Source organism: Gracilinanus agilis, chromosome 3, assembly GCF_016433145.1.
Source record: "Gracilinanus agilis isolate LMUSP501 chromosome 3, AgileGrace, whole genome shotgun sequence".
Classification (NCBI taxonomy): Eukaryota; Metazoa; Chordata; class Mammalia; order Didelphimorphia; family Didelphidae; genus Gracilinanus; species Gracilinanus agilis.
In genome coordinates this window covers 408249829-408263865 of record NC_058132.1, presented here as the reverse complement: position 1 = coordinate 408263865, position 14037 = coordinate 408249829, and the positions used below count along the sequence as shown (strand labels likewise).

At 37.3% G+C, this 14037-nt stretch overlaps 1 protein-coding gene across 1 annotated transcript in view; it reads left to right on the top strand.

Annotated features, from left to right (window-relative positions):
• SYNJ1 (synaptojanin 1) overlaps positions 1 to 14037 on the top strand; it is a 141535-nt gene that overhangs the window by 56491 nt on the left and 71007 nt on the right. Inside the window, exons 6-7 of the mRNA XM_044670207.1 lie at positions 241 to 302; positions 8947 to 9043. Coding sequence (XP_044526142.1) covers positions 241 to 302; positions 8947 to 9043 — 159 coding nt within the window. The remainder of the gene's footprint in view (positions 1 to 240; positions 303 to 8946; positions 9044 to 14037) is intronic.

The following is a 14037-nucleotide window of genomic DNA, read 5'->3' as shown; positions in this document are numbered from 1 at the left end:
AAGATCATTGCTATCATAATAGGGAAAGCTTGTGTGGAGATCCTAGTATTTGAGCTAGCTCTTGGTTCCAATATTACCTCTGACATTTGCTACCTGTATGACCCTAAACAACATTCAATCTTATGTGGTCTCATTTTCTTCTTCTGTAAAGTGAGAGGTTTGAACAAAATGGTCCCTTCCAGCTCTAAATCTGTAAATTTATTTTTCTTACGTGATTAAGTCTAATATTCTTTTTTTAAGGTTGGATCTCATCGTGTTAGAATGTCAAGGGGATTTGAAGCCAACGCACCTGCTTTTGACAGGTAGTATTTTAAGTTGTTGCTGTTGTTTATTGTAATTGTTTCATTTTCATACCACTAGATATTAAGTATTTCTTAGGCAGGGGTTTCATTTCAGTCGGTTTGGTTGTAAAATAAAATTCTGCAATTCAAATCTTATTTTTTTAATGAAATGAAAGCTCTTGGCATTCAGAGATATTACCTGTTTTAATTTTGTTTTATCCTCATGAATCTTTTCTATTGGTCCACTGTTCTGTGTTGTTATTAATAGCAGTGGGTACAGATTTGGGCTCTTTCTCAAGAAGCAGAGCCTATGGGATTGAAAGTGGAACCAATACTCTATAAGCTAAGATGGAATAGTTTCTCCATGTAAGGACAAGGGTTGAAGAGATGGAGCTTTGTGAGCTAAGATATTTTTACCTGGAGAAGATACTAGATCAGTGACGGTGAACCTTTTAGAGACTGTGTGCCATACTCCACCCAGAGACCATGTGCCACATCCCTCCTCCCCTCCACATGCTGGGGACAGCTTCCACACAGGGGAAGGAGGAAGGGCTCCCATTGGGCTGCTCAGCAGAGGGGTGGGTGTTTCCTCAGTGAATGTAGAGAAGGGGAAGGGAGTGATCTGAGTGCTGCTCCCCTCCAGCTCTGCCATCTACCTTATCTCCTGTGTGCTCCCATTAGGCTGCTGGGCAGAGGGACTGGTAATGTGAAAAAGTATCTTCAAGCATGATGGAGAGGGAAAGGGGAACAGCTCTGCCCAAGTCCCTCTGCCTTTCTAGTAACAAATATGGGGAGAAAGGGGGAGGAGGAGGGCAGTGCTTATGCCCACAGAGAGTGCTCTGTGTGCCATTTTGGCACATGTGCCATAGATTCACCATCATTGCACTAGATGGCTTGTGGTAACTGCTCTCCACAGGCTTAGCAGGGAGCTTACACAGTGTAACATCAATTTCTTATAAGCAAAATGGATAACAGGATGTGTGACACCCAACAGTTTTAGAATTTAGAACTAACCCAGATGCCATGAGCCAGAGGACAAAAAGCAGTTACTGCCAGGATTATAAAAGGCAGAAACTGGATCAAAATGTTCTCACTCCTGAGAAGGGAACCCAGGTGGCTGGGTGGGTAGACCAATCAACCTGCTTAGGTTACCTGCATCCTGTTCCACTAATTATCACATCCTCGACTTCTGGACAGAGCTGTGCTGTACATCAGTTAACATCAAGGAAGAACACCATCAATCCTCAACTCACCTGGTCAGGACCAAAGGTGCCTGGCCTGGCCAGAGTGCCACAGAGAGGGAAACCTCTCCAGGAGACAATCTCAACCTGATTATTTCTTTGATTGGCAAAGCTGATCATCAGTAGTCTAGTGTAGTTTCCCAACACCTCCTTCCTTCAACCTTGACCCTTCCCTGAGTTTATTACAATTAAATCTTTAAGCTTACTTAGGTGAATGCTGTTACTATCCTAAAGATCATTTCTACATTCTTTGGATCTAAGGGGAAGGGATTGCTCAAACAAAATCACATCCCAGTCATAAGTGTTATCCATCAAGCTAAACCCAGGATAAGAACTCAGAGAAGTTGTCTGATTCAATTCATAGCTTCTCACTTGATCACTTAGTCCTGGGCACTGTTAGGTGGGAGGTAGGTGTACAGCTGAGCTTCAAATACTTTGTGGGATCCAGTGTTCACTATCACAACTTAGTGTCCACCTAAACTTCCCACTTTCACTCAGCTTAGGTCCTTAGACCATCAGAGGACCTTGGGGCCATTTCTCTATCAGGCCCTGTCCAGTATTACCATACAGCCTCAGAGGACCTTGGGGCCATTTCTCTATCAGGCCCTGTCCAGTATTACCATACAGCCCATTATGGTTTTTGGCAAAGCCGAAAGGAACTGAGTCCTTTTGGGTGTTGGGAAAATGGCTTTGGCTAGATTATCTTTCATTGTTACAAGCTTTAGCTTGCTCATTTGGGCAGTCTTACAAGGTACATATTGCCTGTGGTTCGAAGTTATTCCCAATTACTGCCTTAAGCTGCTGCTAATTTATGATTCATATAAATAGCTAGCAGTAAGCTTGGCAGAATTTATATCATACCTGCCAACAATGGGTGCTATAGTCATTTCGTTATTTCAAGGACTATGGGCACTAAAGAAACTGCTAGACCTAACACAGGGAACAAAGAGAACTACAAATGAGGATTTGATAAATGCTATGAAGGAGCAAATTAAACAACTTATTGAAATTAACAAAAAGATCAGAGAAGGACAAACATTAGATAGCCACACGATAATGCAGCTGGAAATCATAGAAAAGGCACAGGAACAGTCCACAACCAAGTCTACCAACCCTACTACCGCTACTAGTCACATTACTACAGACAAACTAACTGAGGCAAAATTGCTTGAACCCTCCACAATCTCTCTATATCCCATAGTGAACCAGACTCATTTACAGCCACAGGGAGCTATAGTCAATATGAAAGCATATAAGGCTTTCACAGCCCAAGATTTAGAGGTTCTAAGACACAGATTTCCCAAATATTTCCTCTTACTGCATAAGTCAGTCAAGGAACTCAAAAGGACCTTTGATCTTTATAACCCTAGCTTTCAGGATGTCAAATTTTTGCTAGACGAATTCTATACTCCATCAGAGAAGGCAAAGTTCCTAGGACCAATGAAAATCTTACATCTTGGCCCACAGACCACCATGACCTAGAGGTATCCTCACATGCCAACATGAGGTACCTAATACAATGTAGAACTTAGCTTCTAGAGGCTCTCAAAATACATGCCAAGAGACCTAATGCCTGGACCAAATTTGAAAAGCTTAGACAAACTGAGGAAGAATATCCCAGCATGTATTTAGACCATCTTATAGAAAATGCAGAGAATTTACTTGGGTTTAGAAGAGACCAAGCTGCTGAATCCCTCTAGCATAAAAGGAGACAATTCATTAAGGGGACTACCATTCCATACAGAACTATTTCAGACAGAATTGTCCCCAGTGGGAAATGCTGTCATTAGAACTCAGACAAGGAGGCAGCTGGGTAGCTCAGTGGATTGAGAGCCAGGCCTAGAGATGGGAGATCCTAGGTTCAAGTCTGGCCTCAGACACTTCCCAACTGTGTGACCCTGGGCAAGTCACTTAACCCCCATTGCTTACCCTTACCACTCTTCTGCCTTGGAGCCAAAACATCCAAGACAGAAGGTAAGGGTTTAAAAAAAAAAAGAACTCAGACAACATGCCACTTATATCCATAATTCCCGTAATAAAGAACAGAGAGTGGCTAGGGAATCAGACTGAAAAAGACAGGCTCATTACAGACCTGAAGAGGCAGCTCAAGGAGGCAAAGAGAGATAAAAGGAGGAAATCAAAAACTTAGCTCTGCAAGCCAGCAGAAGCCAGAGCCAGGACAGACAGACACATGTGCTAACATGAAGAGAAACACATATAATGCCAATCGCGAGTGCTACCTATGTGGTAGGGCTGGTCATATAGTCCGTTTCTGTAGGTTTAAGAAGCAAATAAATTTTAATAACAAAGACAACAAGGATAGCCCTAGGAGAACTTTCTATAATTCCAGATGGGGAGGCAAATCTAGTCATCAAGAAGACAGCTCAGACCATGAAAAATGCTGTGATCATAAATGCAGAAAGAACAGCTAAACCCCATCCCTGTCAGAAATGGAATCCTACTTGAAATTGGGAGTGAAGCCGAAAATAGACAAACCTTGGTTGCAGAATCATTAAGCTCCAAAAAGTGTGATAATGATAGAAAGAGCGATGAGAGACAAACAAAACTGCTAAGGTTGGGAATGGTAGACGGTTAGTTTACTACATTTAAGGCTGAAAATAGAAAAAAGACTGCTGAAGAAATAGAAATGGGGCAAGACATCTTGCAAATGAGAAAGGATATCTTTGGTAACTGCTGTCCACAGGCTCAGCAGGGAGCTTACACAGATAGAAGTAAAATTTATCCTGCTGCTGCATTGTGAAAGATTAACTACTGCTCAAGCTTGCATAGCACTTTAAGGCTTATTGAGTACTTTTCTCACAGCAATCCTGTGAGGTTGGTAGAGCAAAATTATCTCTACTTTATAGATGAGGAAAATGATATTTGGAATCATCATCATAATTGAGGAAAGTGAGACAAACAGGGTTAAGTGACTTGCTCAGGGTAACACAGGGTCTGAAGCCATATTTGAATTCAGAAAGATGAGTCTTCTTGACTTCAGATCAGGCACTCTATTCACTGTGACACTAGCTGCCATCATCATCACATTAACAAATAATGGAGGCAAGATTCAAATCTAAGTTTTCTTCTTACTCCATACCTTTTCCTTCCACTATATACCACATTATCTTTCAGAGTAGCAGAGCCAGTATCTGAAACCAGATCCTTTGATTCTAAATTCGAGATTCAACTAGCAAGCATTTCTTAAGTGTTTAACATGTGCTAGTCACTATGCTAGACACTGAAGATACCAGTGCAAAAAAATTAGTCTATCCCTCCCTCTAAGGAACTGCCATTTTCAAATATAGGCTCTATAACAAAGTAAAGACACAATTATGGGGGCAAAGCACTGAAAACTGAAAGTAATCTAGGAAGGCCTCTTAAAGGAGATAGCCCATGAGCTGCTCAATCTTTCAGGGAGCTAGGAATTCAGAGGGATGTGGGTGAGGAGGGAGTACATACCAGACATGAGAGAGCTGATACAAATTGTGGCATTAGATTGAAAATGCTGTGTATTGAGAATAACAATGGCCACTTCACCTGAATCAGAGAATATATGAAGGCATAGGTTGTGTCTAATTAGCCTGCTAAAATAAACTTAAGACAGACTGTGAAAGGCTTTAAATGCTAACAGAAGAGTTTGAAATTTATCCAAAAAGTGGTAGAGAACCACTGAAGCTTCATGAATAGTACACTGACATGGTCAGACTTGCCATTTAGGCACATTAATTTGGCACCTGTGTTGAGAATGGATTGAAGTAGGAGTTCAAGGGGAGGTAGGTAATATGATGTAATGGAAAAGGCATTGGATTTGGAATCAAAAAACCTGGGATCAAATCCTATTTTTCCCCACTTTTTTAATCTATGTGACTTTAGGCCCTTAACCTCTCTTAGCTTTATTTTTCTTCTCTTTAAATTTAGAGGACAGAACTAGATGACATCTAAAGTTTTTTCTTGCTCTAAATTTGATTCTTTGTTCTGCATAGAGATGAGGTGAATTTCTGGGAGCTGGTGAAATCATCAAGAGAGTTGAATAGAGAGAGAGGAAAAGAAGAAAAGCCTTAGGACAGAGCCCTGGGGTATTCCAATGCATCAGTGTAGGGAATGGAGGGTGATACTTCAAAGAAGAGTGAGAAGGATTGATCAAATAGGTAGGAAGGGGGAGGTATGACAGCTATGTCATGAAAATCCAAGGAGGAGAGTATCCAGAAGGAGAAGGGGTGGAGCGGTCAGCTGTATCAAGTACTACTGAGAGATCAAGATGGATGAGGATTGAGAAAAGGCTATTAAACTTATCAATAAAGAGATCATTGACCTTAGAGATAACAGTTACAGTGTAGTGATAGGAATAAAGCCAAAATACAAAGGGAAAAATGAGCTGGAAATGAGAAAATGGAGGCAACAAATACAGCTTTTTTAAAGGAGTTTGATAGTTGAAGGAAAAAGATATAAAATGGAAATTTGGCAAGATAATAAGGTCAAGTGAAGATTAAAGATTAGAGATCTGGATATATTTAAAGGAAGAATCAGTGGCTAAAGAGAGATTTAAAATTGGAGAAAGGAGAAATTTGCAGGGGGACCTTCCAGAGAAAATGTGATCAGGGGCAAAGATATAAAAATAACAACAATAATCGCTAGCCTTTATTTAGTGACTTACAGTTCGTAAAATATAAAATAATACATATATCATTTGAGAGGGGTTTATTTTAGAAGAAGAATGGTTATCTCATCTCATCCTTTGAGGCTAGAGAAAAGAGATGATTTGAAGTATGGAATTGAGAAGAAGATGGCCACTTTTCTCTACCTTGCCACTTGCTTTTTTTCCCTGAAGAAGTCCTTATTGTCAAATTTCAGTCCATGTGAAATTATATGGACAAAAACATTTTTGAGAATTTCATTTCATACTATTTTTAAAATCTCATGCTATTTTTTAAACAGTACCCTCACTGTTTTAAACCCTCAACATGTCTCCCTGAACTGTTATATAATAGTGGAAATTCTTCTTCTCTTCTTTCTGGTTGAACCCTCACACAGCTTCCAAAGTAATCCCCAACTTCTACACCTCCCATCTCCAGTTGCATGCCAGACATTTCCCTGAGTATCCAAAATTGACTCTTCAGATGTGGTATATCCATCTAGAATAATTCTTTTACTCCCCCACTGTCAATCTATCACTCCTTCAAACTTCCGTATGTTTTTTTGTTTGTTTTATTTTGGTGTATAGCCATTCACTTAGATTTATAACTTTTGAGTTTCCTTTGATTCTTCACTTTTCTCACCTCTGATCATCTGTTTAGTTGGCCTCCATAACTTCTCTCTTCTCTACTTGCCAGCCACCATTATAGTTAAGGTCCTTATTACTTTTGGACTGTTGCCTCTTAACACCAATCTCTTCTTATTTATAACATTACACATCTGCCAAAATCATTTTCCTAAAGCATTATTCTGATCTAATCACTTTCCTGCTTAATCTTCCATGGCATCCTGTTATCTCTAGAATAAAATACAAATTTCTCAACTTGGCAATCAAAGCCTTTATATTTTTCTCTAGTCTATTTCTCCAGGATTATTTCACATTGCTCTCCTTCATGAAGCTAGGTGGTACACTGGATAGGTGGTACACTGGGCTTGGAGTCAGGAAGACCTGAGTTCAAATCCTGCCATGATCACACATGCACTAGAGTTGTATACCCTGGACAAATCATTTTACCTGTCTCGGTCTCAATTTCCTCAACTGTAGAATGGGGATAATAATAGCACCTCTCCCCATCACCTCCAACATGGTGGTTGTGGGGATAAATAAGATAATAACTGTAATACTTTTAGCAAAGTGCTTGGTACATACTTAACACTACATAAATGTTAGCTATCATCATCATCATCATCATCATCAATTCTGTTTCAGCCAAATTGACTTACTCGATATTCCCCAAATTCAACTTTCTGTCTCCTGCCTCAGTGTCTTTACCCAGATTTTCCTATCAGCTAGAAAACATACCTTCTTTCCTTACACTTTTACATTCTTTTTCTTTCTTCAAGGTGCCACCACCTCCTATAGAAAGTCTTTCCCAATCCTCCTAATCTTTAGTGCTCTCTCTCTCCTCAAATTATCTTTTATTGAATTATCTATTGACATTTTCTATTTCCCCCAGTAAAATGTAGTTTCTTGAGGACATAGCTGTTTTTTCCTTTCTTCCTTTTTTAGATATGAATATCTCTAGTGCCTGGCACATAGGTACTTGATATATGTTTTTTAAATTATTGAATTAAAGCCTCTTAGTTTGGACTTTAACCTAATACTCCTTGTCACATACTCTGTTTCTTAGAATTGTTTGCCAAACTTAATCTACATGCTTCTACTCCCATGTATTAATGAGAACTATTTCCCATACCTTCAATATCTTTCTTCTACTTTTCTTTCTCTTTGTATTCTTTGTTTCCTTCAAAGTCCTACCCAAGTTCTTTTTTTAATATAGTTTATTGTTTTTTAATTTAATTTTATTGTCATGCAAACACACTTCATGTTGGTCATTGTTTTAAGAGCAAAGTCATACATAACCAAAACCCCATAATAAAACCATAAATGTACTGATGTGAAAGATGACTCCAACATTTCTTTCTCTGGAAGTAGATAACATTCCCTGTCGTAAGTCTTTCAGGATTTTCCAAGATCATTGCACTGCTGAGAATAGCCAAGTTTTCAGATAATCATTGTCCAGTATTACTGTTATTGTGTACAATGTTCTCCTGGCTCTGCTTATTTCATTTTGCATCACTTCCTGCAGATCTTTCCAGCATTTTCTGAAATCATCTTGCTTCCATAATATTCCATTACTAACATGTACCACAATTTGTTCAACCATTCCTCAGTTAATGGACATCCCCTCAATTTTCAATTCTTTGCCACCATGTAAAGAGCAGCTATAAATATTTTTGTATAAGTAGGTCCTTTCCCCTTTATTATTATTTCTTTGGGATAAAGACCCAGTAGTGGTGTTACCAGATCAAATCCCACACAAGTTCTCATACTTACTTGAGGCCTTCTCCGACTGTGCCTTCCCCTCTTTTCTCCTGTCCCTAATTGAAAGTGATATCTTTTTCTCCAGATTTTCTTGTCACTGTTTTTTGACCTTATCGCATTATATCTTGTGCTTAACTCGTTTGTGTATATTATGCTCTCCCATGAGAATATAAATTTTATTGACAATTGGCATTTCAAATATCCTGTACATAATAAATGTGCAATAAATGGTTATGGATTCAAATAGGAATGAATTTGAATTTATTTTTACCCTATTTTATCATTCCATAAGTTAGATATATTGTCATATGAGTGATAGTTGTGATATCTATATATTGAATTTATAGCATTATATTAATTGACAGTGTTAAATATACTGATTTTACCTTTTTTTCTTCCTCAGGCACTTTAGAACACTTAAAAATTTATATGGCAAACAAATCATTGTAAATTTACTTGGAACTAAGGAAGGTGAGGATATGCTAAGTAAAGCTTTCCAGGTATGTATGATTATCTCTTGTCTTCTGTGGTTCTTTAAAATATGGGACAATGGGGCAGCTCAGTAGATTGAAAGATAGGTCAGTAGATTGAAAGATAGGTCCAGAGAGGGGAGGTCCTAGGTTCAAATCTAGCCTCAAACACTTCCTAGCTGTGTGATCCTGGGAAGTCATTTAACCTCCATTGCCTCGCTCTTAACACTCTTCTGCTTTGCAACCAATACACAGTATTGATTCTAAGGCGGAAGGTAAGGGTTTAAAAAAAATAATAAAATCTAGGATGATTTAAATAGCCCATTATAAAATAAGATGACTACTTCCTTAAGTATATAAGTAAATTTCCTGAGAAGTATTGGAAACTACATTAATAATCATTGCAGGCACTTATATAGAATTCTTTAAGATTTAAGAAGTTCCTTCTTTAAGCACATTTAAATTTGTACTCCCAACAGCCTTGTGAAGTAGTGCCATCAGAAGTTCTTTACTGAGCTGTGTGACCCTGGGCAAGTCACTTGACCCCCATTGCCCACCCTTACCACTCTTCCACCTGTGAACCAATAAACAGAAGTTAAGGGTTTAAAAAAAAAAAGAAGAAGAAGAAGTTGTTATTTACCGGAGTTTTTCAAAGTAGAGTGGTAAAAATTATTTTTTAAAAGATTGTTACTTGTCCTGATCTCCTGATTTTTCTCATCCCTTCACTGTATTCTAAATATGTTGTGCAAAAATGAAAGAATATGCAGTTCCCCTTGTTTCCTTTATTTAAATACTTCATTGGGTGATTGAATTCATAAGTATGGATACATCATCCACTCATACATAATACAGGTTGTATGGGTCCTTCCATAAATTCTCCAAAGAGAATATACCCAATGGACTGTATACACTACTCTAGACCTTTTAACATTTTGTGATTCTAATATTCATATGTGAACTTTCACTATCATCAAAAAGTTAAAAAAGGAAAGTTCGAGAAATGTAATCCCCTATCCATGATATTAGTCAATTTCCTCTTCCTTCTGTATTCACTTTCGTTCTTAGCAAGATTTTCCATGCTGTAGAAACACAAACAATTCCTTCTTTTAATAGTACTTCAAGATGATGCCAGAGGGTCCTTTGTGTTACTATTCAACTTCAACTAATAGAGATGGAGTTGGATATCAAATTTAGTCAGCTAAACTTCCAAATAGAAACTTTTACGTATGTGGACAGAAGTAGTGAAATAGCATAAAGTGAATTAAATCTAATTATAAGAAATAAGGAATCAAGGTTCAGCTTTGTTGTATGCTAATTAACCCCTCTGGGAAAATAATCAGAATGAATGAATAGCTTTGTCAGAATCACTAACATGTCAAAAGTAATTGCCAAACAGATACTTTGTAAACTTCTGTTACAATTACAGTATAAAAATCACAATTATAAAATATCAACAAATGTCAGAAATTATAATGGTCATATCTTTGTCACTGAGAAAAACATATTTGAAATCATTTAAGATCACACTATATCTTGAAACCAGAGAAAGGGCTCAAGAATTCCAAATAAAAATAGCTGAAATAAAATGAAGCAGAACCAGCTACTTAGGAATGTTGTTGGATAACATGACAAAAAGGGGGAAAAAATTGCTTTGCTCTTTTAAAGAGGAAGAATATATAAAAGTAATAATAATAGCTGGAAAAATGGATAATTAACAAAAAATGAGAAAATGTTTCCTAAAGTGTAATCTAATATTTAAAAGATGCAATTATGTCTCCATTTTTGTATTAATTAATAAACATTTATTAAATGTGTACTATCTGTTAGACACTGTGCTAATCTCTGGGGATATAGATTTAAAAAAAGAAAAGTTAGTCACTGCTTCAAGGAGTTTACAATCTAATGTGAAAATAGTGCCCAAAAGGAAGCTGAGAAGTAGAAGGTACTAGATGTAGGGAGGGATGGTGGAAGTCCCAAAGTATTGCAGTCAAATAAGAAATGAAGAGATGTTCTGAACTGAGCTGGAGGACTCCCTCAGTGGAAGTTTTGGAGTTCCCGGCTCTACCTTTCAATCAGGAGGACAGAAGGATGGTGATGAGATAGAGTGTCAAGGCTGATCAGACCTTGGATTATTAAGTTTTCCTAGGAATAAATTTCCTTAGGCATTATGGAAAAGTCAGAGTAAAAAGTATTGTAGCAAGCTGAGAAATGAGAGAATTACATGTAAGAAACCAGTATTGAGTGAGCAAGGATAAAAATTTCAAAGCATTTTAAATAACTCAGGGGAATTTTTATATTTAATCATTTAAATGGACAACAGAAATATCATTGACACAGGCTATAATAATTTAATCTAATAGTTTAGCCTGTGTAAATTAATTGGAAACCAAGAGCCCAGAAAGCACCTTAGTATGAAAGCATCTAATTTAGTTACCAAATGAAAACAGATGATGACAAAAAATAACAACAGGTTAAAATATACACTCATTTGTAAAATATTTTGGAGAAGAGTGATGGGTAATTATGAACAGTATGATTACATAAAGTAGAAAGAGATGGTAGAGGGTAAAACCAGTTTTAAAGCTGTGTAAAATATCCAACTAAGCAAAATCATTCCAAAGGCATTCAAGTATTACAATGGAAGGAGGATTGTGTGTGTGTGTGTATATATATATATATATATATATATATATATTTTTGCAGACACCACTTAAACAAACATTTCTATGCCAAGGATAGAACTTCCTGGTTCCTGACATGACATTTCTAAGTTGCTTATAAATGGGCTGCAGCAAAGAGTACAAAGATGGGGTGGGGGTAAACCCATCCAAATTGATTAAATATCAATATAAAGAAAGGCCTGTGCAAGAAGCAGTACATTTGTGAAGGTATTAAGTGACCAGTATACAAGGTATTTAATGGATAGAGAGATACCAAGAACATGGGAAAAAAATCTTACTTCATTAATACCAAAAAAAAGGTAGCCAAGAGATTAATAACTCACCCATTTATACCAAATCTTCGGAGTCATTTATATATGAATTGAGAACATCATCGTGGAGAGTAGGAAACAAGCAATCTTTCCACAAGTAGTCAACAATAGACTATAATGTACTTAACAGTAGAGATTACATCTTTATTATTTAACAATTAACTGAAACATGTAGAGAATATAAGATCTTGTGTCTATTTCTGATGGCAAAGTATTTGATAATGATAGACCAAAGCAATTAAAATCTCTTTTACACAAAAATGACTTACATCTATTCACCAAGAACATTCAAGATTTTCTGTAAGATTTGTCAGAATAACTGTTCAATGATCCTTTGATAAATATCAGGCAAAACATAGGGAAGATGTGTGCCCGATACATGGATTTGCATTCTGGTAGACATGCTCCAGGACAGTGTGCAGGTTAAATAAATTGGTGAAGGACTTCTGAGTTAAGATGGGCCCAGAGTAGAAGCAAGGCTCTTCCTCTCCTCTCCACCAACCAATATAAAGTGCCTCAAAAGGACAAAACCAAAATCAGATGAGTGAAGGGGCTCCACAGTAGGACGCAGCACTGAAGGTAGGCAAATTTTGGGCATTTCCACTCTAAAAGGGGGTGAAATTACTCCCACACAGGACACCACAGACTTACCTCTAAGAGCAGAGAGTCTTGGGACCCCAGGAGGCTGAGGAAACATGGAGATAGGGCTTGGAGGCTGGGCAGAGAGGGGTGGCTCACAGTAGATGCCATGGAGACCAAAAAATACCCTCAGGGCAAAAACCTCTTGGGAGTTCAATACAAAGATCACCCACCTTCCTCACTCAGACTTTTGACCAGAAAGGAATAAAGCAATGGCCAACAATACCCAAGAACTACAATCCACAACCACCAAAAAAAACAAGAAGAAAAACTTAACCCTCAATAATTTTTATACAGAAAAACTCCAGACTAAAGAGGAGGCAGCAGAAAATGACAAACAAGTAAACACACCCAAATTTCACCCCCCCAAAAAAACTGGAAATTGGTCACAAGCTTTTGAGGAGCTCAGATTTGAGATTATAAGAAAGATATAAGAAACTTGGCAAGAAAAGTGGGAAATAGTTCAAAAAGTAAATAACAGTTTAAAAGACAGAATCTCCCACTTGGAAAAAAGCCCAGAAATCAAATGAAAAGATAAGCAAATTGAAGACCAAAAATGACCAGCTAGAAGCCATGAAAAGCAAGATAGACCAAACTGAAAAGCTTTGAAAAGGGAAAAATAAATCATAGCTGAAAGCCAGTCTTACCAGAATTGGGCAAGTAGAAGCTAATGATCTCACAAGACAACAAGAATTAATAAAGCAAAGTCAAAAGAATGACAAAATAGAAGGAAACATGTAATATCTCACTGAGAAAATGAGAAAACTAATCTAGAAGAGATAATTTGAGAATCATTGGTCTACCTGAAAATCTAGAATTAAACAGAAATCTTGATACCATACTGCAAGAAATTATCCAAGAAAACTGCCCTGATGTCCTTCAACAAGAGGGCGAAAGAGACATTGAAAGAACCCATAAATCACCCTCTACATTAAATCCTCAAAAAACAACCCTTCCAGGAATGTAATTGCCAAATTCAAGAGCTTCCAAGCTAAGGAGAAAATATTACAAGAAGCCAGAAAGAGACAATTCAAATATCAAGGAGTACCAATCAGGATTACACAGGATCTGGCAGCCTCCACACTAAAGGACCACAAGGCTTGGAATATAATATTCAGAAAGTCAAAGGAATTGGGTCTACAGCCAAGAGTCACCTATCCATCAAAATTGATTATATATTTCCAGGGGAAAATATGAGTATTCAACAAAGTAGAAGATATCCAAATATTTGTAAAGAAAAGACCAGAACTAAATGGAAAATTTGATATCCAAATACAAAAATCAAGAAAAACATGAAAAGGTAAATAAGAAAGAAGGGAAAACATTTTTTAGAATTTTTTTCTTTAAGGGTTTCAGTAGGGTCAAATTGTTTATTTTCCTATAAGGAAAAATG